We start from the raw sequence: 24,448 nt of genomic DNA, 5'->3' as shown, positions 1-24,448 counted from the left end.
TGGTATCTTGTTGTATTTTGGGGTGCAACCCACTCTGCAGGGACCGGCAGCCCTGCCTCCCCTCCTCTGGGAGTGATCGTTCTCATCCGGGAAGAGCATCCGTTTGCCTGTGAAGGCTGTCCCTGGATCTTCAGCTGCTGCTCTGAGTTTTCTCTGCTTATGGAACAGACAGCAACCAGGGAGGTGTTTTCTAAAGAAGAAAGCTTGGTGTCAGACGTGTTTCAAAAGCGAGGACAGAGAAAGGGTCAGACCGGACTGTGAGGCCTCTCAGGATCTCAGGCCAGTTGCCCTGGTCTGTGGAGTCCCTTGAGCTGTCCTGCCCACCCCTGGGGCAGCTGCTTTGAAGGAGCAGATGGGACCACGAGATGCTCCGGATGTAAGTGTTTGCTGAAGACTTCCAGAACTGGGTGCCCCGGCCCATTACTGAAATAAGCAGCCTCTTTCTCACTAGATGGACTCATGGTCTTCTAGAAACTCTCCAGGTTATCTTTCCTGAATGAAGGTAGAGACTAATGTGGAAACGAAGTGAGTGTTCTGACGTTAGCCTGTGGGCTTCGGATCACCATCAGGGCAAGTATATAGTCGGGCGCACCGTCAGTCATTGCTTCTTGTAAATTGTTCCCCCCGAAAAAAAGGATGTTTTAGAACGAGCCCTTTCAGAGCGTCTTGTGTGGGGGATGAGTCCTGAGCAGTTGTGGCCGAGGGCCGGGTGGTCTGCTCTCCACCATCCCCTGCTTCTTCATGACTGCCTTCTCCAGGGCAGCCGTCGGAAGACAGACAAATGGTCAGTTCTAGGTTCAGCTGTGGCCTCTGGTCAGCAACAGACCAACTTCATGGGTAACTGAGGGAAAAAGTCAGCTTGGGTCTTGCTTTGTGACAGACCACAACCCGAGATGACAGTGACCCCGTCATAATTCCGAATGTAATATGATTTTCGTAAGTGGGACTTAGTGCTTAAGACACTAAAAAGTTGGAAGCAACAGCTCCAATGAGCCATTTTGCAATGAATTTACTAGGAAGAATAATTTTTCATGATTCCCCAGTGGTCCCAGCAATTATGTCTGTTGAAAGTACTGTGTTTCTTCTTTTTCCCTTTTAGACTTTTACACATTTTGACTAACAGGCATGAAAATAAGACAGTGCTTTGAATGACTTTTTTAAAAGTGCCCGCTATACTTAGCATTGCTCAATTAATGCAGTATCATTTTAGGAAAGCGATTCCAGCTCCGTCTTCTGGTATCTGTGGCAACAAATGTGTGGATATTATCAGAAATAGTATTTGTTTGTTTTAAAATTCCTCATGCCTCTTGATTTCTTCCTGACAGAGCAGGCATTTTGCACTCTGGTGTGGATGTGGAGTAATAGTTTGCTCATTCTAGTTAACTGTCCCAACTAGCCAGGGGAAGCAATTTCCCACCAGGTTAAACAACCTTCTGAAGCCTTTCTTCAGCTCCTCTTCATTTCTGGCCTGTGTCCTTAGCACCCGGTTTGTATATATTATCACATAGGCTTTGGTGCTTTAATCTGTGCATCTAAAAGGTTGAGCAAAATTAACCACAGCCAAGTGACCAGAGCTGGCCCGCTCTCTCACTGTGAGCATGACAGACATGTTTGCCTATCAGTACATTAGGTCTGAGGCTACATTAGTTGTTTCTGTGTCTTTAGATTTCGCAAAAGGGAACTGAAATCCAGCAAGTCGTATTAGAAGCCCATTCAGAAAATGAACAAAAAAGCAAATGAAAACCACCCAGAAGGAGGTGGTATATTTTTCACTTTGTGTTTTGTAGACGTAAGTCCCTTCCTTATAATTTGCAATTTTTTCTGAGAGGTGGTGGATTTTCACTTCAGAAGCAAATAATATCATGACAAGACAGCCACAGGAGCCTGCAAGAGAAAGAACAAACAACGTGCTGGGACAACTATTTCCTGATTGTAAGGGACAAGGAAGAGGGTTTAGGTGCAAACTAAAGAAAGCCTTTCCCACCATCTCATTTGCATTCTTCTGAAAAAACATACTTCAAATTTGTAATCATGAGCCTGATTCTCCAACAACGGGTGGTAGCGCCTGGGTTATGGCTCTGAGTGAGAAGACTTGTTGCAGGGTAGAACCGAGCCAGTCTTACAAAAACTAGGAGATGTTCCACCTTGCGTGAAGAGAGGCTGAGTTGCTGGGCACCTTAAAAGCACAGTGGTGGAATCAGGCTACACCGCAACTACTGCGATGGTGTGACTTCAAGAGAACACATTTCTCTGTAATTCACAGGCCACATACTAGAAGTAGATGCCATCTAGCCCCCTTGTGAAAGGGCTAAAAGCTTTCTCCTCCCCCTCCTCTGGCTCCCACCTGGCCACAGCCGCCCAGAGGTGTCCCCGCACAAAGGCAGCCGTGTCTAACATGTTGAGGTGGACAGTGTCTGTTCTCCTTGTTGGTAGCAGAACTCAGGATTCTTACCTAGGCACGTGGCTGCCTTGAACAAAGACTGCGTTGGTTGAGGGAGGCTGGAATGTGGGGCTAGAAAGGTTTCCTTGAAGTCTGCAGCGTTAGGGGCCTGCACTTTTCCTTGTTGTCCTTCCTGTAGCTGAAAGAGGTATGCGATGGCCGGAGCACCATTTGGGGCAATGTGGCCTTAGAAATGGAAGCCATGTGTTATGGAAAAATAGGAAAGGAGGAATCTTGGATATCAGATACTGGGAGTCACCAGACCAGCCCTGGACTTCAACTTCTAGGTTTTTACAGGAGAGAATAATAGGTATTTATTTTGTTTAATCCATTATTATTATTTTCCTCTCATTTGTTACTCATTGGTAGCCTAGTCTACTTTTAAATGGTGTGACTGTGGCCTGGAGCTCTCTGCAGGACAGGGGAGCATCATGCTGAGTGATGCCTGAAAACTCAGGCCCTCTCCCCTGAGGATGGAGGAGGGAGCCCCCCAGAGGGGTGGGCGGCAAGGGGGCAGAGTCAGGGGCACCATGGAGAGCCGCAGCCACGGATGCAACCCATATGACCCCAGGTCGTCATGACAGGTTGCTAGGTAAAAGCAGACTTGCTGAAATGGTTTTCTGACTTTGATTAAAACAATTTGGTTTCACACTCTGAGTCTCCCTTTTGTTATATGAAAGTAGTCCATTTTACATTTTATTTATTTGGTCACTCTGTGCTGCATGTGGGATCTTAGTTCCCCGATCAGGGACCAAACCTGCACCCCCTGCAGTGGAAGTTCAGAGTCTTAACCACGGGTCCACCAGAGAAGTCCCAAAGGTCAGTTTTAACCTCCCAGTCTCCACTTCCTTGTCTGTAAGATGTGGATACGACAGATGATTCGGGATTAACATTTGATCTTAGACTTGTCACAGAGAATACTTACTAATTGGTCGCTCTTCCTCCGGTGTTTGTGTATTCTTTTTGTCTTGCAAGTCTTAACCATCATCCCTTACTGCACGCTGCTGCTGCTAAGTCGCGTCAGTCGTGTCTGACTCTGTGCGACCCCATGGACTGCAGTCCACCAGGCTCCGCCGTCCCTGGGATTCTCCAGGCAAGAGCACTGGAGTGGGGGCCAGTTCCTTCTCTGTTCTGAGCTCTACCACACACCAACCCCCTGACTCCATCAGTCAGGCTACCCTGGAGAGTGTATTATAGTGCCCGGTTCTTCCACACGCTGTCACATCAGATTGGGGACTCCTTGAAGAGGAATAAGTGCTTTTGCCTTCAATGACAGTGAATTCAGATGTCCCAGGAGCAGCAACACAGTGGCTTAAATTCCCATTCATTAATTCACTGAATCCTTTATTCAGCGAGACTTATTGATGGGCCAAGCATGGGAATAGTGGTGGGGCTTTCAACACTAAAGAAAAGGCATATGGTGGTTTCTGCTCTAACAGAGAGTATAATTGGGCAGGGAACTCAGATTAAACAGTTCTAAACCTATCGCAGTGAGCGTTATAGTAAGGGAGGTGCGGGTGGCTATACCTGAGGAGGGGGGCAGCTTCCTAGAAGGTTCTTTGGAAGTAGCTGTAGGAAAAGTTAGCAAAGGGAGGCTGGACTGTGTGGGGAGAACGTTCCAGACCTGAGGTGCTAACATGCAAATGTTGCCCCATTCCTCTCCCAAAGGCTGGGTTTGGGTTGGTAGGGTGGGTGGGGGCAGGAGTGAACCGGAAAAGTGAAGTTCCATTTCTTCTGTTAGAATTTCTCTGAGGACTGGCCCCACCAGCTTGCTCCTCGCCGTCATACACCCCCAAATAATCAAATGATATAATTTTCTAGAAACTTCACTTCCCACGAGCCTCGGGGAATATTCCTTTGTAAAAATTGTCAGCCTACTTTTGTATTCTGAGCTTAAAACCACAGCTCCCCACTGGCAGAACCGTATTATTCCTTTATTGTTCAAGCTAACAAAGAGGCTGCGATGCTGTTTTCTCTTTATCTTTTATTTGAAAATTGTGGAGAAAATGCCATTGCTTTTACCATGAGAACCTTCTTTGTGTGAGGAGATGGTGAATTTCAGATAGAAGTGAAACACTGTATATCCTTAGTGCTTGAAAGAAAAATTCAAGCTCGGTTTCCTTTTTCAAGTTGTTAAATATTTTAAAGGTGCATCATAGTGAGACCACATTTCAGATTCTTAAAGTCAAAGCTGCTGGGGTATCTTAAAACCAATAGCCCTTTGCTGGAGCTAATACGTCAAGGCTGCAAGCTCCCAAAACACGATGTAGTCGTTAAGAGGATGGTCTATGATTTCGCTCTGGATTCAGGAGTCATCCGTGAAGTAGACTTGGTCATTTCAGAGTCAGAGCATGGAAACCCAGCCCGAGTCTCTGCCAACCCCTCAGTGATGCTAAGACACATGGAGGGAAACCACTCAGTGTGGACTTAGGACATTTTTGCTTCTCTTTCCCCAGCTCTAAAAGAAATATGGGGCCACTGATACCTATTTATGGCTTATGGAACAAAAGATACCCAAGACGTGTTTCTCTTCTTGGCGTGGTTCCTGGGGACATGGAGAGAGGGGTGTATGGGACAAGAATAGGTGTGAGTGATGACAAGAAGAGGGTTCACATGTTTCCAGTTTTGCCCTTGGACTCCAATAAGGGGGTTCCTGCTATGGGCGCCATATTTAGAGGGTCCTACTCTCTCTCTCCTGTTGATACCTCTCCCCCATAAAGGGAGGAATCCTTGATGTCAATAGAATGGGTCCGTCTAGAGTCCTTGACTGCATTCTAGACTATACTCTTGCTGCTGTTCAGTCATTAAGTCATGTCCAACTCTTTGTGACCCCATGGACTGTGGCGTGCCAGGCTTTCCTGTCCTTCACTATCTCTGAGTTTGCTCAAACTCATTTCCATTGAGTTGATGCCATCCAACCATCTCATCCTCTGTCAGGCCCTTCTCTTCCTGACTCCAATCTTTCCTAGCTTCAGGATCTTTTCTAATGAGCTGACTCTTTGCATCAGGTGGCCCAAGTATTGGAGCTTCAGCATCAGACCTTCCAATGAATATTCAAGGCTAATTTCCTTTAGGATTGACTGGTTTGATCTCCTTGCAGTCCAAGGGACTCTGAAGAATCTTCTCCAACTCTACAGTTCAAAAGCATCAATTCTTCAGTGTTCAGCTTTCTTTATGATCCAACTCTCACATCTGTACATGACCACTGGAAAAAGCATAGCTTTGACTATACAGATCTTTGTTGGCAAAGTGATGTCTCTGCTTTTGTATATGCTGTCTAGGTTTGTCATAGCTTTCCTTCCAAGGAACAAGCGTCTTTTAATTTCATGGCTGCAGTGACCATCTGCAGTGATTTTGGAGCCCAAGAAAATAAAGTCTGTCACTTTCCATTGTTTCCCCATCTACTTGCCTTGAAGACGGTACTCTTGGGACTCAAGAATTTTTTCTGCATACAGCCCTGAGCACTCTTCCTGAGCTGGCATGAGTGTCTTCCCAGGGTCCACCTCCCCAGGGGTGGACTTTGTGGCAGGTACGTACAGCTCCGAGGCCTGAGAGTAGCCGAGGAAAAGAACAGCTGTTTGGCAGGCATGGTCAGAGGCTGGATACACGGCAGAGTGTTCACATGTGCTTGCTTGAAGCCCTTTACAGTGTGGATGGAACCAGTCACGGGAAGAGAAGCGAAGAGATAGGGGGTGGCATGCCTCCCTTCGCCACATTCAGGTGCAGAATTTCCAGAGCTCGAGAATTCTAAATTTGGGACTTCCCTGGTGGTCCAGTGGCTAAGACTCCACACTCCCAATGCGGGGGGCCTGGGTTCAAACCCTGGTCAGGGAACTAGACCCCACACGCGGCAGCTAAGACCGGGCACAGCCAAATAAATAAATAAATAAATATTTTTTTTAAATTATGAGGGGATATTATTTTTTTTTTAAGAATATTCTAATTTGAATCTTGCTTCCAGGACCTTATTTGTCAAGGGAGAAGGATAGAATATGTTTGGCTGAATAGTTTAGCTTACAGCTTTGAACAGTTTAGACATGTGGCATGTGGACTTTCATTCATGCTCTTGCCCACAGCCTCGCGGAGGTTAGGATCACGCCTGCGCGCTTTCTTCTTTCTTTGACCAGTTACTTGTGTGCCCCCCCAAGAGCCCAAATTCAGCTGGGGCCATTTCAGTTCCCACCCCAACACTGCTGTCTGTCTGTCTATCTGACCAACACTGCCCCTGCTCACAGATTAGAGTACAACAGATATAGGAAAACCCGACACGCCTTGCTCAAGCTGGGATTTAGACTATAACCAGGCATAGGACTGAGGTTTTTCTGCCAGGGTCTTACTCAGAGACGAGCCATTTTCCTTTCACATGTTTGATTTCCCCACCATCTGGCTAGTACCATAGTGGGTTTTTTTCCCCCTTCTCCTTTTAGTGACTTTGATTACTCGGTTAATTTCTGGCTGAATAGGATAGCTGAGTTATAAGGCCGTCACACCATGAATTATCAGTCAGTTAACCAACGTGTGTCATGTACTAGACACTGCACACTCAGGGCTCCCCTCTGGCAGCTGTCTGGGGCTGCAGGATTGGACATCTCTCTCTCCTCCCGTCCTTGCGATATAGGGAGTGAAGGTCACAGCCCACAGGAACGCTGCTTCTTCATCCCTTGGTGACCCCTAAGGTTGACTATGCTCTCAGGGGTGGGAACATCCTGCCAGGATCCATGGGAGTCTGGTGGAAATGTTCCCTCAAAGGTGAGAAAATAAAACAAAACCCCAACTCTGAAACAGTCTATTATCACTAAGATTGCATTTGGGAAATAGTAAATTAGAATTTCAACTCATTTAAAGTAACGGCCAAGATTTCCAGAAAACTAACACGTCATCTTTAAATGCTTTTAGAGATGATAATTGGGGTCAGGATTTGCCACCCTAAATTATCCCACTTCAACATATTGACTATTTTGAATTTAAGTTACATAAGAAACAGCTGGTACAAGAAAGACACTCTGACCCCCCTCTGTCTCCCTGAAATCAGGAAACAAATTGCACACTTGAAGGGTGCCCCCTCTGCACCTGGAGGGTAGAAGACATCCTTATCCCCAGAGATGGAGAATTCAGGGCCAAGAGGCTGTCTAAACAAAACTTGTAAGTTCTTCACCGATTTACTACCCCAAGCCCCAGCCACTTGGTCTTGTTAATTTTTCACAAACTTATTGTTTCTTTGTCTGAAAGGTGTAAAGGCTGCCTGCTTGGGTCAGTACTTGCAGTCTCATATTTTATGAGCTCCAGTACGAAATTAAAATTTTCTTTTAATTGTTTTCTTTTCTTGTTAATCTGCCTTTATCAATTTAATTATGAGGCCAGGCAAAGAACCTGGAAAGGAAGGGAGAAAAGTTTTCCATCCCAGGAATGGCAACTCTTAGAGGCATTCCATTTCCTCTACAGCATGATAAATTGAAAATTTCCTTCTTTAAGGAGACTTAAGAGATGATACATGGTGGTAGGAAAACCACAACTTTTCAGGTGACAGTGCTAATTTTCCGTGAAATCATGTGATTTCACTAGAAAATCAGTGTTATTGGTGAGATCTCTGGCCATGATTTCTTCCCCAAATGGAAACTGCTCCAGTTCCAGACTACTCCAGACCAATGGCTACCATCTAGACTAGTAAGGCCAGCTAATCCCTAAGAGTGGATTGAGGTTACCATTTGGTCATGTGTTTCTAAATAGCAGGGGTGGATGAAGTTATAATACCAGTTGCTGCTGTTCCGTTGCTCAGTCTTGTCCGACTCTTTGCGACCCCATGGACTGAAGCCCACCAGGCTTCTCTGTCCTTCACTATCTCCTAAAGTTTGCTCAAACTCACATCCATTGAGTTGGTGATGCCATGCAACCATCTCATCCTCTGTCACCCCCTTCTTCTCCTGCCTTCAATGTTCCCCAGCATCAGAGTCTTTTCCACTGACTTGGCTCTTTGCAATAGGTGGCCAAAGTATTGGGGCTTCAGCCTCAGCATCAGTCCTTCCAATGAATATTCAGAGTTGATTTTCTTTAGGATTGACTGGTTGGATCTCCTTGCAGTCCAAGAGACTCTCAAGAGTCTTCCCCAGCTCCACAGTTCAAAAGCATCAGTTCTTCAGTGCTCATAATACCAGTGCATTTCAGCTTTCCCCCTTCTTCTGTAATGTAAGTCTTCTGTCATAGAGAGTTGCAGAGCTCATATCTAAGTGAAGTTTTGCAAATGTCACGTGAGTGAGAATGATTCATGCAAAGAAGAAATGGTCTTAAATCACCATGTTTGTCTAATCTAAATCGATTTTCAGAAAAGGAGATGGTCATTTGTTACTAGAAAATGTTTAGAGCTGCTTCTGTTTTATTCATTTATTCAACAAATACTTACTGAACTATTCTAGGTACTGGGGATACAGCACTGAAAAAGCAGATGAGGAACTTCCCTGGTGGTCCGATGGTTAAGACTCTGCACACAATGCAAGGGACACAGGTTTGGTCCTTGGTCACAGAACGAAGATCCCACATGTCACGTGGCATGGCCAAAAAATAAATAAGATACTGTCTTCTGTATCTTAGTACCCCGACTCCCACAAAAGCAGATGAAAATTCCTATCTTGATGGGAGATGTGTCTTAGTGGTGGTGAGAATGGAGAGAGAGGCAATAACAAAATAAGTAAGTCCATCCTATAGTTTCTCAGAGTGTGATGTGTACCAAGGAGAATAAAATAAAGCAGGGAAGAGAGATGGCCAGGGGAGGTCTCAGAGAGAAGATGGCATGTCAGTGCCTCTTGATGAAGCTGGGGAGTGAGAAGACAGGTATTTGAGGGGAAGAGCATTTCAAATAGAAGGAGCAGTGAGTGCAGAGGAACCAGGTGGCTTTGGAAGAGGACCAGGCAGAGAGGAGTAAGACATGAGGCATGTATGCGGTTTCTGCGGTGGGCAGAGCAAGCGCTGCTTTGAAAGTCGTAGGAAAGACATAGGTTTTGGCTCTAAATGAAAGAGAGGGTGGGGCTTCCCTGGTGGTCCAGTGGTTAAGAATCTGCCTTCCAGTGCAGTGGACGCGGGTTCAATCCCCAGTCGGGGAACTAAGATCTCACATGCCTTGGAACAACTAAGTCCATATGCCGCAACCTCTGCTGCAGCGAAGAGCCCACACACTGCAACGAAGATCCAGTGCAGCCAAAGTAAAAAACTTAAACACAAATGAAACAGAGGGAAGACACAAGGGACCGTTCTGAACAGACAGGAGTCTTTTTGCAATTGTGTTAGGACAAGATTGAGGGTCTCCTCGCAGGAGACCACACATAGCCAGGCCCTGTGCTAAGTGATCTAAACAGTCCTTCCACTGCATCCTTACCATGAATGACCTAGAATGCAGTCCCCTCACTATGATTCTGGCCCTTCAGATGGCACCCTGCACATCTAAACAAAACTCCTTGCCCATTGCCATGACAGGCTGGCTAATATTACTTCTCTCCCTCCCGTGGTCTCCTTCCAAAGTTTATGCTGAGAAACTAGTGGAGTATTTTTGTTGCTGACTTTTCTTACAACCAATCCTTTCCTTCCTCAGGCTCTGTAGCTTTGATGCCTGGACATCCTTGATTTATTTCTCAGACCCTGAACAACAGCTCCTCCATAAGGATTGATGTGGAAATAAGCTGCAGTTGGTTTTTGAACTAACAGTTGCAGAATAATATGCCCTAGACTTATTACAGGTCTTCCCATGTGGCGCTAGTGGTAAAGAATCTGCCTAGCAGTTGCAGGAGATTTGGGTTCAATCACTGAGTTGGGAAGATCCCCTGCAGTGGGAAATGGCAACCCACTCCAATATTCTTGCCTGGAAAATTCCATGAACAGAGGAGCCTGGCAGGCTACAGTTCATAGGGTCACAAAGAGTCAGACACAACTGAGCAACTGAGTTGGCATGCACACACCCAAACACACACACACACACACACACACACATGCACACACAGACTTGTTAGAGAGGCCCGGATATTATTAATCCTGAAACTGATCTATGACATAAGCATCTTTCTATTTCTGTACTGTTCTTTATTTTCCTGTCTTCATATTTTATATATGACTGTGCTTATTAATGTTCCATGCCATGGTTACAATTATCCTAATTAATTACTCCCATATTAGGAGCATCCCCTATACTGAAAGCAGTATTTTTTCATTGTTTACCTTGCTTGGTGTAACTCAAACATGATGCTGCATATAAGAGAAGATACAATAAGTACAATTTGCGGTAAATCCACATTTTGGTGGTTTTCATCACCTCTAGAAGGCATGAACCAATGCATTTTATAGCATCCTCAGAGAATATTCTCTGAATTGCCTAGGATATTCTACCGTGGGTCCTTGGCAAGTCTTCCATGTAACCTGCTTTCTTACATGCACATGGGAATTAGACTCTCTATCATCAATTGGAAAATTTCTTGAATGGAATATAGAAAAGGCTTACACACTCATAGTCAGTTCTCCAGTGTGAAGCTTATGGGTCTAATTGCTTCCATACTCCACTGCTTCTGTTTGGGTTCCCTCTATTTCTCTATCTCCTTTATTTGAGTACATTTATCTCTTTCCTACTCTATTATGAGCCTTGAAGGAAGTTTTTTTTTTCACCTTGTTTTCCCCGTTCTGCCTTCCCTGGCCACACTCACCCTCCTCTCATTGACTCTTGTAGGTGGCCTCCTTTTCACAAAGCTCATTGGTGACCTATACTGTTTGTTTTTTTTTAACTTTTAATTAAAGTGTAGTTGATTTACAATGTTGTGTTAGTTCCTGTCTATGCTTCGTCACTCAGTCATGTCCAACTCTTTGTGACCCACGGACTGCAGCCCGCCAGGCTCCTTTGTCCTTGGGGATTCTCCAGGCAAGAATACCGGAGTGGGTTGCCATGTTCTCCTCCAGGGCGTCTTCCCCACCCAGGTCTCCCACATTGCAGGCCAATTCTTTATGTCTGAGCCAGTGTTAGTTCCTAGTGTATAGCAAAGTAATTCAGTTATATGTGTGTGTGTGTGTATATATATATATATATTCGTATATAGTCTTCTTTATATTCTTCCCCATTATGATTTATTACAGGATTTTGACTATAGTTCCCTGGACTATACAGTAGGACCTTGCTGTTTATCTATTCTATATATGTTTTATATATATAGTTTTATATTTGATAAAGATAGTTTGTCTATTTTATACATGGTTATTATCTGCTAATCATGACTCCTGATTTATCCCTCCCCCGTCCTACCTTCCCGCTTTGGTGACTGTGCGTTGGTTTTCTGTTGTTGACCTGTACCCTTGAAACTTCCCCATCTCGTAGCCTCCAGGAAACCACATGTCCTGGTTTTCCTTCTTCTTCTCCAGACACACCTGGTCAGTGTCCTTTCCTGGCTCCTCCTTCTTCTCAACCCCAAAATTAACTGATGGGATTGGCCCTAGGCCAATTTTTCTGTATCTACACTCTCTTTCTAGATGATCTCATCCATTTTCATTGCTTTGAATCATATGTATATCCTGACAACTCCTAAATTTATGTCTTTTGTCTAGACCTCTTTTCTGAGTTTCAGACTCATATATCTCATGGTCTACTTGACATGTCCTCTTGAACATCTCAGAGGATCTCCAACTTGGTGGGACCTAAGTAGAACTCTTGATTTCTAATGCTAAGCTCCTCTCCCCACCACTTTTTTGCCCTGAACTCTAAGCCTGTTCCTCCCCCAACTTATTCATCTTGGTTAATGCCACCACTGTCTACCAGTTGCTTAAGCTGCCTGCAAAACATTTTGGATCTACTTTCAAAATGTTTTTAGAATCCATTCATCTCTCTCTATCTCCATCTCCTAGTCTTTCACCAGACATTTCTTAAACGGTAAATCAGCTATCAGATAGCTTCTTAAGGCCTTTCAAAAAAGCTTCTCTGTGCAATTAGAATCAATTCTAAAAGACGTACGGTGGCTTTTGAGGTCTGACATTAACTGATGTTAGCTGATCTCTCTAATTTTCTTTCTTTTTTTTTTTGGCCATTTCCCCCTCCCTGCCTACCCTCTAGCCACATGGGCCTTCTTTCAGTGACTACAGCAAGCTGGCCTCTTTCCCTCACATCTCCTCCTGTGTGTTTTCTCCTCTCCTTGGGAAATTCTCTGAGGGTTCTCAGCTTTGTATCTTTAGAACTCAGCTACCTGGAGAAGCCTTTGCCAGCCACCATATTAAGAGTTGATCTCCCCTCCCCTCCATTCTCCATCATGGCAGTCTGTTTATCACCTTTATGGTGATTATTGTGACCTTTCGTTCCCTGTGTACACTTTTGTTGAACCTCCCACTAGATGGTTGGCTCCATGAGGGCAGGACGGTATGCCTGTGAATTGCGATAACACCAGCACCCACTCATAATGGTTGGTTCATGGCAGCACCCAGTCAGGGTTTGTTGAATAAATGAAACATGTGCACCTGAATCAGTGGTTCTTGACACTGGTCACACATTAGAATCACCTGTTCAGTTCAGTTCTGTCACTCAGTCATGTCCAACTCTTTGCAACCCCATGGACTGCAGTACACCAGGCTTCCCTGTCCATCACCAACTCCTGGAGCTTGCTCAAACTCATGTCCATCGAGTCAGTAATGCCATCCAACCATCTCATCTTCTGTTGTCCCCTTCCCCTTCTCCTCCCACCTTCAATCTTTCCCAGCATCAGGGTCTTCTCCAATGAATCAGTTCTTTGCATTAGGTGGCCAAAGTATTGGACTTTCAGCTTCAGCATCCCAGTATTCAGGACTGATTTCTTTTACGATTGACTGGTTTGATCTCCTCACAGTCCAAGGGACACTCAAGAGTCTTCTCCAACACCACAGTTCAAAAGCATCAGTTCTTCTGTGTTCAGCTTTCTTTATAGTCCAATTCTCACATCCATACATGACTACTGGAAAAACCATAGCTTCGACTAGATGGACCTTTGTTGTAAAGTAATGTCTCTGCTTTAGAAACCTTTAAAAAGACCAGTGCCCAGGCTCCACCCCCAGAGATTCCAATTTAATTAGTGCGGTGTTGGATCCAGCATCCGTTTATTTAGAACTTTTTTTTTTCATTTTGGTTGCTCTGAGTCTTCATTGTGGCATGCAGACTTTCTCTACTTGTGGTGAAAGGGCTTCTCACAGCCGTGCGTGGGCTCCTCTCGTTGCGGAGCATGGGTTCACAGGTTCAGTAGCTGCAGGATGTGGGCTTCTCTTGTTGGCCCTGAGGCATGTGGGTTCTTAGTTGCCAACCAGAGATCGAACCTGCATCTGTTTTATTGGAAGGTGGAGTCTTAACCACTGGACCACCAGGGAAGTCCCAGTATGTTTAGAACTTTCTTCTGGCGATTCTAATACACCATCCAGGAAGAGAATCCCTGTCCAAGATGCACTATGCATGTGTGTTAAATTGCTTCAGTCGTGTCTGACCCTTTGCGACCCCATGGACTGTAGCCTGCCAGGCCCCTCTGTCCATGAGAGTCTCCAGGCAAGGATACTGGAGTGGGTTGCCGTGCCCTCCTCCAGGGAATCCTCCCAACCCAGGGATCGAACCTGTGTCTCTTCCATCTCCTGCATTGGCAGGTTGGTTCTTTGCCACTGGCCCTTCCTGGGAAGCCCCAAAATGCACCATGGGAGACCATTAGGAAACCTAGTACTATATCTCAGGTCTAGGTTATAATTGACAAGACGAGAAAAAGCAAATTAACTGACTTGGGTGGTTTCACGAGAGAATGATAATAGGAGACCGAGGACCGTGAGCCACACTGGAGGCCGTGAGAAGTGGGAGGCACTTCTGGTCCAGGATGGCAGCGGGATACTGGGCCGTAAAGACAGGCAAGCTGTGGTGCTGCGCCGTTGCTGGCCTCACCCAGAGCTGGGCTCCCTCTCCTCTCCCCAGAGCGTCTGGCATGCGGCGCACCGGGACACACCAGGAGATGCTCGGAGCACTGTCACTCCAGGCAGCATGCGAGGTCCCAGACAGACGAGCAGGAAGAGCTCTTCCCCTCCCCTTCTCCTATCTTCACACCTCGGGATGCCAAGGCTGGGGTTCCCACCCAGCAGGGAGGTGGACAGCTGAAGAAACGGCCCTGGCGTGACATAGTGCAGGGAGGGGGGATCCGGGGAAGCCAGGGTGAGCGAGAGGAGAAGAAAAAAGGGAGGAAGGAGCTTTTCTCTGCTTGCTGTGAGGGAGGCCACTTGGGCAGAGACTCAGCGGACACTCAGCGGAAGGGAGCTGCCCGGGGGAGGGGTCTCTACTGATGAGTGACCCCCACGGGCCCACCCCTGCACCCTAGGGCCTAAGGGGCCCCTCCCCCAGGACAGGCTCCTGCCTCTGAGTGTGTGCTCCATTGGCTCACATTCTGAGGGTCTAAGGGCTGTGAAATCCCCACCTGTCCACAAGTGGGGGTTAAACCTGGGAGTCGCTGAGACTGTTATCGCTTTAAAGAAACTTTTCCAAGCTTCCCAGGACTTCCGGGTCCTATCGGTAGACCAAACAGAATGGAATAGTTAGTCTGTGATTCAAGAATGGCCTGTTACCTCTAGAGGTCACAAAGTGTCAGTCCGTCTGACCGTCACACATATTTTGTTCTCATGCGCAGTTTTTTAAAAATTGTTGAAAATTTTGGCATTTCAAAATAAGAAATTGGGGACTTCCCTGGTGGTCCAATGATTAATAAGGCTCTGCATTTCCAATGCAGGGGGCATGGCTTCAATCCCTGTTCTGGGAACTAAGATCCCACATGCCTCATGGTTGGGCCAGAATGTAAATAAAAAAATAAATCCCATTGAAAAATAAGAATTTGTGACTTTAAGAAAACAGATAATCTGGCAACGCGGGGCCTTTATCCTCTGCCAGAGGCTGGTCTGTAGCTGGTTCATTCCTTTCTCCCCCTCTTCCTTCCCTCATCCACAAAACTTCATTGAGCACCTGCTTTTGCAGTCAGTTCAAGGATAAATCCGATACAGTATAAGCACAGGGCCTGTGTCCCTGCATATATTTCTGTGCTTAGACTCTCTTTGGATTGGACTTGGCCAAAAGCCGAGATAAGAACTGGGACTTGGATTAAATTCTGCATCCTTCTGACTCATCCTGCTTTTCAAATACCGTTAGTTCGGTCGCCCGTTAGAACTGTCAAATAATTTGTCTTCCGAATGGACTGTTCTCAGGTTTCATTCAGAAGCTGGAGTGTGAGATAGCTGCGCCACCTGATAAGCTGTTGTGTCTCGGCATCGGACCGACTGTTCTTTCGTCTCCGCTGGGATGCTGGGTCCAGACTCCCCACACTCGGGCTCTGCCTTCTTGACTGCCTCCTGTCCTGCCCACAGGGGAGACCAGCAGGCAGGGAAGCGAGGTCTGGCTGGTCTTGTCCTGGGCTAGCGCTTTTCCAGGCAGCAACTGGGGAGTTGCCAAGCTCTTTCCACACTCCCAGAGCTGCACCCTGGTGTTGCACGAGAGTGCCGTCTCCTCAAGGGACAGTGCCACCTCCTCAGAGGGCTGAGACCCAGCGCCCTGGGGCCGCTCCTCCAGCCTCAAGGCTATGGTAACCCTCAACTCTTCCCTGGGTTCTCTGCGCCCGCGGGATGGCTGCTGCTTTCTGACATCGCCACCTCTGGGCCCCCTTTTTGTTAGTCCTGCAACGTCTGCATAATCAACTTCCTATAGCCCTGGTTCTCAAACCTGAGCTTTCGGCAGACTCATCTGGCATGCATGCTCCGTCATGTCCAGCTCTTTGGCACTCCATGGACTGTGGCCCGCCAGGCTCCTCTGTCCGTGGCAAGAATACTGGCACAGGTTGCCATCTCTACCATCCAGGGGATCTTCCCGACTCAGGGATCGAACCCAGTCTTTTGTGTCTCCTGCACGGGCGGGCAGACTCTTTACCACTCTGCCACCTGGGAAGTTGCGAGTCACCTGGAGGGCTTGCTAAAACACAGATTGCTGGGCTCCACCCCAGAGTGTCTGATTCAGAAGGTCTGGGGTGAAGTCAGAGAATTTGCTTTTCTATCAAGTTCCCAGGTGATGCAGCTGGTGCTGGTCTGGGGCCTCCACTTGAAGAACCACTGCCGAACATTATATTCCCTCCGATAAGGTAGTATATATCCTGTGGTCTACTTGGCCCTTGTCTGATGCAAGGAGTTCCACTAAAATAGCACACCATCCTGATCGCCAGTTTGGTTTGCTGTGCTGGGTGGGGGTGAAGTAACCCCAACACCTGCTTTTAACCTGGCCTTCCCTTGGGATGAATCACTGTCTTTGTCTGTCTGTCTGCACCTTGAACCCGCGCTCTTGCCCCTCAGCCCTGATTGCAGAGGCCTTGGCTTCTCTTTACATGGTTCTGTCCTGTCTCTCCGGAGCCTGTCCCACCACCTGTACGGGCCTCCTCTGCTAATTCTGTCCCATTCGAATTCTGATCTCTCTGACCTGTGCTGTGTACGTGACCAGCTTCACACCTCGTTCTAGACTTGCTTTTGCCAAGTCCGTGGATATGTACCGAATTGCTTACTGTGTGCAGAGCCCCATGCTGGAGGCTTTCGTGAGGGTACCAAAGATGGGAAGGACTTAGACATTGCTGTCATAGGGTAATCATTGCTGCCCAATTGAAACTGTATTGTTTACTTGTGAAAAAATATGGAAACTGCCTTAGCCAAATTCTCACTAGAGGGAACTACTTCAGTTGGATAAATAATCTGATTAGCAAGAGGTAGAGGGGGTAAAGGGCTTCCCAGGTGGCTCGGTGGTAAAGAATCTGCCTATAGTGCACGGGAGCTGAGTTCGATCCCTGGATTGGGAAGATCCCCTGGCAACCCACTCTGGTGTTCTTACCTGAGGAACACACACGCACGCATGTTGAAAGGGGTAAGACCCCAAGAAGTTGAGACAGGCTGAGACCTAGGACATTTTACTAGAGTGTTTGCACCGGGACAAATATCTCTTTGAGAGACAGGCTGTGGAGAAACTCTAAGGGACTAAAAATCACTGCATGCATGGGCAGTTGCGGCAAATTATGAACAGTCAGGTACAAAAAGGCCAAAGCTCAGCTGCCGCTTCAGAGTTGCAGGGAACGAAAGCAGGGTACTCCTCATGACCGCTGCACACAGCCCCCCGAGGGGGTGGGAAGAGCACTTAGACCACCTCTCCGGCCTGACCCATAGATCCGCCGCCCCCCTGCCCAATTCTCATCCCATTTAAGGAGCCAGCGCCCCGTAAACTCAGGGAGAAAGCAAGGGCATCTGTTACATCTCTTTACTCCCGCATGCTTCAGCACAAGTCCCCATAAAGCCTTGCCTGGATGCCTCCTCTGGCCTCTGAGCAATTTCTATTGATTAAAAAGCCCAAGGGTCCAGGGCGGTAGCAAACTACACTCAGGTTATCATGGACAGAGGCTGGGGTCCTGCCTTCTAAGGTGAGTGCGCGTCTGTTAACTGCACGGGTCTGTCTGGTAGAGAAGGAGCTGTGCAAGTGGGTGACCAGAGTTGAATTGTGCGGGGAGAAGGGAGTGGTGTCAGGAGAGAGAAGGGGCCGGGGGCTGGGAGGGGGAGCTGGGAGCCAAAGGGCAGGCTGCAGGGGAGAAGGAACGAGTCTAATATGGATCTTCAGTTCAGCGCTCGCTAGTGTGAGCTGTCTTCTCTCTTGTCTCTCTGTGAAGTCACTAATAAAATTACTAATAAAATTACTCGCTTCCTGGAGACGGGACAAACACCGTGTCTCTGCGACTTTGGAGTGGAGTGAAATCAGAGACCTCCCATGGAAGAGCGGTGCATATGAGCTAGACTCTTTTGATTTTCTCATCTGTATCTTTCTCTTCCTTGTAAATATATGGGAAGCACCCTGTGGCATGAACTGGCTTTATATTGTCTCCCATCAGCCTTGGTTATTGAGTAGGATGTTTATTGATGAACTAATTTCTGGGTTTAGGGTTTTACTTGTTCAGATACACCTACTTAGGCTACATGAAGTCCCTATAGGCCTGAATATGGCAACTCATGTGTGAGGGTACACTGGCTCTTTACTCTTTTTTTATGGCTTGTATTTAGTTTTCTGATTATGAATAGATACATGCACATTACTGAACATTTGGACATATTAAAAAGTATGAGAAAAATGAAAACCACTCATAATTTTACTGCTCAGAGATTACCACCAACAGAATAGACTGTCTCTCTCTCTCTATATATATATATGTGGGGGGGGGCGGGGCTATATATATGCAGAGTCTATATATAATATATGTATACATTCTCTATATTTATATAGGAAATTGAATTAAGTTTGTCTTTATAAAATCTTATATACTGCTTTTTCCACTTTTTGATATGAGCATTTGTTCTTTTGATTATATCTTCTTCAAAACAATTTGATGCCAGCTAGTTGGATAGACTACCATAAAGAATTTGCTGTCTACCCTCTTGTTGGATAATTATACTTTTCTCCACCTTTTGCTCTCATAAATACTGCCACAGTGAACATCCACATAAATGTACTGTCATTTTACATTTGGGTAGGTATGTTTGTACACTGACAAGCCCGTTTGTCTTCAGAGGTAGGATTTTGTACTCACCTGAAATGAAGCTCAAGAGATACAACCCCAGTGGACCATGCAGCGTTTCAAAGGGCTTACCAAAAGCATTGTACATGAAGAAGGCTGTCCCCACCAGGGTTAAAACGATAAGGATTGTGGAGAAGAGGATGACATTGACGTGAATACTGACTGGGATAGCTTTGAGCAAATCTGGGAAAACTGAAGACAAAACAAAGATTGGGAGACATTTCATCAGTGGTCATCTGCAAGTGTAATTTAAAAGATTAAATCCCTCTTTCTTCACTTCAACAATCACTAAAATCCTTCAGATGAATACATTCTCACTTACTCATTTATAAGGGATTTACAAAAAGGTTTAAACATGGTATTATTTTATAGAACTCGCCAGTAAAAACTAGCAGTGGGGAAAATTTGAGGGATTTTTTTTGCCCTTGGTCATATGTAATTACTTAAATAAACAAATGCTAGTCTTATAACCAAAAGCTATACATTTTGATGATCAAACTTTTAAGGACATTTCTCAGTAGCCTTTTTTTTTTTTTTTAAATCAATCTAAACTTGTAATGACATTTTCAGAACTGGGAGAGTTCAACCATCAGGAGATTTTTATACTTCTTTTGCTACAAGAAAAAGAAAATCTAGTCCACACCAAGATTAAAGAATGGGGTATTTTCAGTCGACTTCAATATTTTGATGTAGCACAAACTGTGGGAAAATAATTTCTGGTGATACAAGAAATATTTTCCATTTAGAAAACATGCCAAATCTATTTCTAGATTTTGTGTTCAGGGCAAGTTTTTCTTGTTTGCAGAGGAAATGAAATACTTTATAAATGTAGCATTTGTCTTATCTTGTAAGGCATCAGCTTGCTTAGTATCAGCAAACCAGGCAAAACCAATCTGGATAAGTTTAGTTTGGTCTACAAACTTGATTTATTGAACACCTACTGTGTGCCAAACGTTGTTCTAGGTGCTGGAAATAGAACCATAAAATAAGACAAGGTCCCTGTTGTCTTGTGGAGTTTATAACCTAACAGGAGTTGATAGCTAAACAACAGATAAATAAGTAAATAAATGTGATAGTTTATTGCCAAAGAAGGCCCCCATCAAGTCCTTGCTTCTTTTTACATATATGTTTCCCCTATTAGAGGTAGAATTTATTCCTTAGAGGTAGAATTTATTCCTCAGTCCCCTTGAACCTGGACTGGTCTAGATAGCATATTAAAAAGCAGAGACATTACTTTGCCAACAAAGGTCTGTCTGGTCAAGGCTATGATTTTTCCAGTGGTCATGTGTGGATGTGAGAGTTGGACTGTGAAGAAAGCTGAGCACCGAAAAATTGATAATTTTGAACTGTGGTGTTGGAGAAGACTCTTGAGGGTCCCTTGGACTGCAAGGAGATCCAACCAGTCCACCCTAAAGGAGATCAGTCCTGGGTGTTTATTGGACGGACTGATGCTAAAACTGAAACTCCAATACTTAGGCCACCTCATGCGAAGAGTTGACTCATTGGAAAAGACCCTGATGCTGGGAGGGATTGGGGGCAGGAGAAGGGGACGACAGAGGATGAGATGGCTGGATGGCATCAGCGACTCGATGGGCATGAGTTTGGGTAAAGTCCAGGAGTTGGTGATGGACAGGGAGGCCTGGCGTGCTGCGATTCATGGGATCGCAAAGAGTCGGACACGACTGAGCGACTGAACTGAACTGAACTGAACTGATGACTGCTCTATGACCATTTGAATATGGCAGAGCTTCCCAGGTAGCACTAGTGATAAAGAACCCGCCTGCCAATGCGGGGGACATAGAGACATGGGTTCAGTCTCTGAGTCAGGAAGATTTCCTGCAGAAGGAAACGGCAACCCACTCCAGTATTCTCGCCTGGAGGATTCCATGGACAGAAGAGCCTGGTGGGCTACAGTCCATGGGGTCGCCAACAGTCAGACACAACTAAAGCGACTCAGCACACACCCAGAAGTACATCATGCCACTTTCAGGCCTGGTCTATAAGAGGACCAGCCATTTCTACTTCTTTTCTTTTGGAGACTTGAGCTGCTGGGCAGGAAGTCCAGTTCTCTGCTGGGAAAAGAGGCTACCCAGAGGAGCACCGGGGCAGCAGATACAGGAGGTGTCTTGTGCATCCAGCCCAGAAAAGCCTCCAGGCGACTCAAACTTCAGCTGCTGTCCAACCACAGCAGGTGGAGACTCGATCAAGAGCTGTCCCAGCTGGACTTGTACCTTTTTGTTTTGGGCCCCTGAACTTTGAGCAGCTATTATTCACTAACAAGACGCTTTCAGATGGTGATAATGCCATGGAGAAATAAAAAGGGGCGATGGGACTTTGAGTGATGGATGAGTGGGTGGGGGTGGTCAGGAAAGTGACCTCAGAGCTGACACCTGAATGTTGAGAGGCAGGTGGCTATATAGAGATCTGGGGAAGAGCATTCCAGGGGAAAGGAACACAGCTGAAGTGGAAGGGAGCCAGTACAGATTTCTGGTAAATGAGGTGGAGGCAGAAGTGGGGTTGCTAGGCTGGGATCAGATTGTTACACCTGCTAGATCCTCATCTGTTGACCATGGTAAGGGAGCAATTGGAGGGTTTTAAGTAGGAGAATGACATAATCTACTCCCGGATGTAAAACGATAGCTCTGGGGCTTCCCTGGTGGTCCACTGCAATAGAGGGGACACCAGTTCAATCCCTGGCATGGGTTGACCCCACATGCTGCAGAGCAATTAAACCCATGTGCCACAAACCGAGTCTGAGCTCTAGAGCCTGGGAGCCGCCGGTAATGAGGCCCAGGCACCTAGGGCCCATGCTCTGCAACATGAGAAGCCACTGCCATGAGAAGCCCAAGCAGTGCAACTAGAGAAAAGCCCCTGCTTGCTGCCGTTAGAGAGAAGCCACCCACAGCAAGGAAGACCCAGCACAGCCAAAACCGAAAAAACAAATCTTCTTAAAAAAGAAAATTGCTCTGGCTTGCAGAGTCATGGGGAGGGTACATGTGGAAGCTGGGATCCTGAGGAGGGATTTAGGGGGATGGGTGTTTACAGTGATAAGAGATGGAGGCCTGGCCCAAGGCATAGTGGCAGAGGCCATGAGAAGCTGTCAGATTTGTATTGTAGTTTGGAAATGGAAGATAGAACTTGTTGAAAGAAAGAAATTGAGGATAACTCCTAAAGTAACTAAATAAATGGTGATGCTATTAAGTGGGATAGACAAGTAGAAGGGGCAGGTTTGGCCATGGGGGTGGACAGTGATGCAAGAGTTCTATTTTAGATATTTGAAGTTTGAGTTGCATTTAAGCTATCCTAAGTAGAGATGATAAATAGGTTGCATGTATCTGGAAGTCTAGGGAGCAGGCAGAAATATTGAAGGAGGTGAAACTAGGATGAGAAAAGCAAGGTGTCTAGAGCAAAAAGGAAAGCTTGAGGAGATAGTGACACTCTCGGGCCAACCCTGTTCTTGCAGAAGCCCAGGATAGATGTCTCCTTAACTTCTGTGACCAAGGCGTCTCAGTGGCCTCACCCTAGTCCTGGCCCTGGTCATCAAACCAGGGGAATGGCTATCACTTGTGGAGAAGCTATAGCTAGAGGAAAGATGGGCTCAGGAGAGGAAGAGAGCTTGTAAGTTAGGAGCAAATTCACAGATTGAACAGCAGGGAAGCCAAGGGAAGAAGATGTCTCTAGGGGGAAGTGGTCATCTGTGCAAATACATGTCCTGTGGCCACAGCGCTGTGCTCCCGATCGTGTGTCCAAAAGCGACCAGGGAAGGAGGTGCACTGTTTCAGAACAAACCCCTCAGCACGTGTAAGATACAACTCACAGCATACGGACATGCACGAAACACGCTTAGTGCTATTGGAGAGGGAGCGTCCTCCTCATGAGCACAGGCAAGGTCATTCTTCTCGGTATAAAAATCTACCTTTTACTTACCGGCTTCCTTGGTTGTTCAGGAGGTAAAGAATCTGCCTGCAATACAGGAGACCTGGGTTCGATCCCTGGGTTGGAAAGATCCCCTGAAGAAGGAAATAGCAACCCACTCTAGTATTCTTGCCTGGAAAATTCCATGGACAGAGAAGCCTGGAGGGCTGAGGTCCATAGGGTCACAGTCAGACATGACTGAGTGACTTAACACTTCTACTGCCTTTTATGTAAAAATGAAGCAAATTCTGAAATGCCATAATGTAAAACCCTAAGAATAGAATGACCCGTAAACATTGCTTTACCCTAAAATTTAGGTAATTGCTCTGTAACTGAAAAGCACTCACACAAAAAGGAGAGGGTACTTATCCCGAAAGATGCTCATGTTCATTTGTCACTCGAAACAAGAAAAGTTCGTTTTTAAGTATCATTTTGGAAATTCAGTCACTGTGAACTGACTCCTCAGTGTATCAGTAAAAATAAATGTATCTGGGGAAAGTAGGTGAAGGAAACCCGAAGTGATAGTACTCTCTATGTCATCCCTGCTACTTCCTATTCGTCCAAAATTGTACACTCCCAGGGTTCTCAGAGTCCTCACTCAGGAGTCATAGGCAGGTCATTTGAACAGAGGTTTACTTACTCCATATTTCCTTTACAGTCTCATAATAAGAGGGAAAAAAGTGAAAGTGTTAGTTGCTTAGTCATGGCTGACTCTTTGCAACCCCGTGGACTATAAGCCCGCCAGGCTCCTCCGGTCACGGGATTTCCCAGGCAAGAACACTGGAGTGGATAGCCATTCCCTTCTCCCGAGTATTTTCCTGATCAAGGGATCAAACCTGTGTCTCCTGTGTCACAGGCAGATTCTTTGCCATCTGAGCCACCCAGGAAGCCCCATAAGAGAAACGCACATTAAATCTGTGAGATACCATTTTCTACGAATCGTATTTACAAAGATGAAAACATATAGTGATCGCCTGTGTTAGTTAAGGCGTAGGGAAAGGGAGACCTACCTGTACTTTTCTTAGGAGTATAAATTGGTACGGCTTCCTCTGGGGCTTTACATGACTAAAGCATTAAAACGCATGTACCCTTCACTCAGCACTTTACTTCCAGGAGTTTATCCTATGGATGCTTTGTGCATGAATTCAATAGAATATCACAAGGATATTCATGGCAGCATTTTGAAAATTTGTTTATTTTTAATTGAAGGATAATTGCTTTACAGAATTTTGTTGTTTTCTTTCAAACATCAACATGAATCAGCCATAGGTATACATATCATGGCAGCATTTTTTTTGTAAAAGCAAAAGGTGGGAAATTATTTACATGTCTATCTACCGACATCCACACAATGGAATGTAAGTCAATGATTTCAAACAATGAAGCGAATCTTTAAGAACAGGTATGGACTTATCATTAAAATGTGATGTTTGATGAAAAAAACACACCAAAGGAGAAAGTGCCTGATTCTATCATTTGGGGAAAAGCCAAAGGAGGATGTATATAGAAACAAGTA

General features: G+C 45.9%; 1 protein-coding gene across 1 annotated transcript in view; it reads right to left on the bottom strand.

The window, feature by feature from the left end:
• Positions 1-1,544: 1,544 nt before the first annotated feature.
• The window catches only part of CLRN1 (clarin 1), a 45,221-nt gene continuing 22,317 nt past the window's right edge, over positions 1,545-24,448 (bottom strand). The window contains exons 2-3 of the mRNA XM_065943570.1: positions 19,030-19,209; positions 1,545-1,884 (exon numbers count right to left, since the gene is read on the bottom strand). Of these exons, the coding sequence (XP_065799642.1) occupies positions 1,619-1,884; positions 19,030-19,209 (446 nt within the window). The 3' untranslated portion in view covers positions 1,545-1,618. The remainder of the gene's footprint in view (positions 1,885-19,029; positions 19,210-24,448) is intronic.

Source organism: Muntiacus reevesi, chromosome 8 (genome assembly GCF_963930625.1).
Source record: "Muntiacus reevesi chromosome 8, mMunRee1.1, whole genome shotgun sequence".
Taxonomy (NCBI): domain Eukaryota; kingdom Metazoa; phylum Chordata; class Mammalia; order Artiodactyla; family Cervidae; genus Muntiacus; species Muntiacus reevesi.
This window is presented reverse-complemented; position numbering and strand designations above follow the sequence as displayed.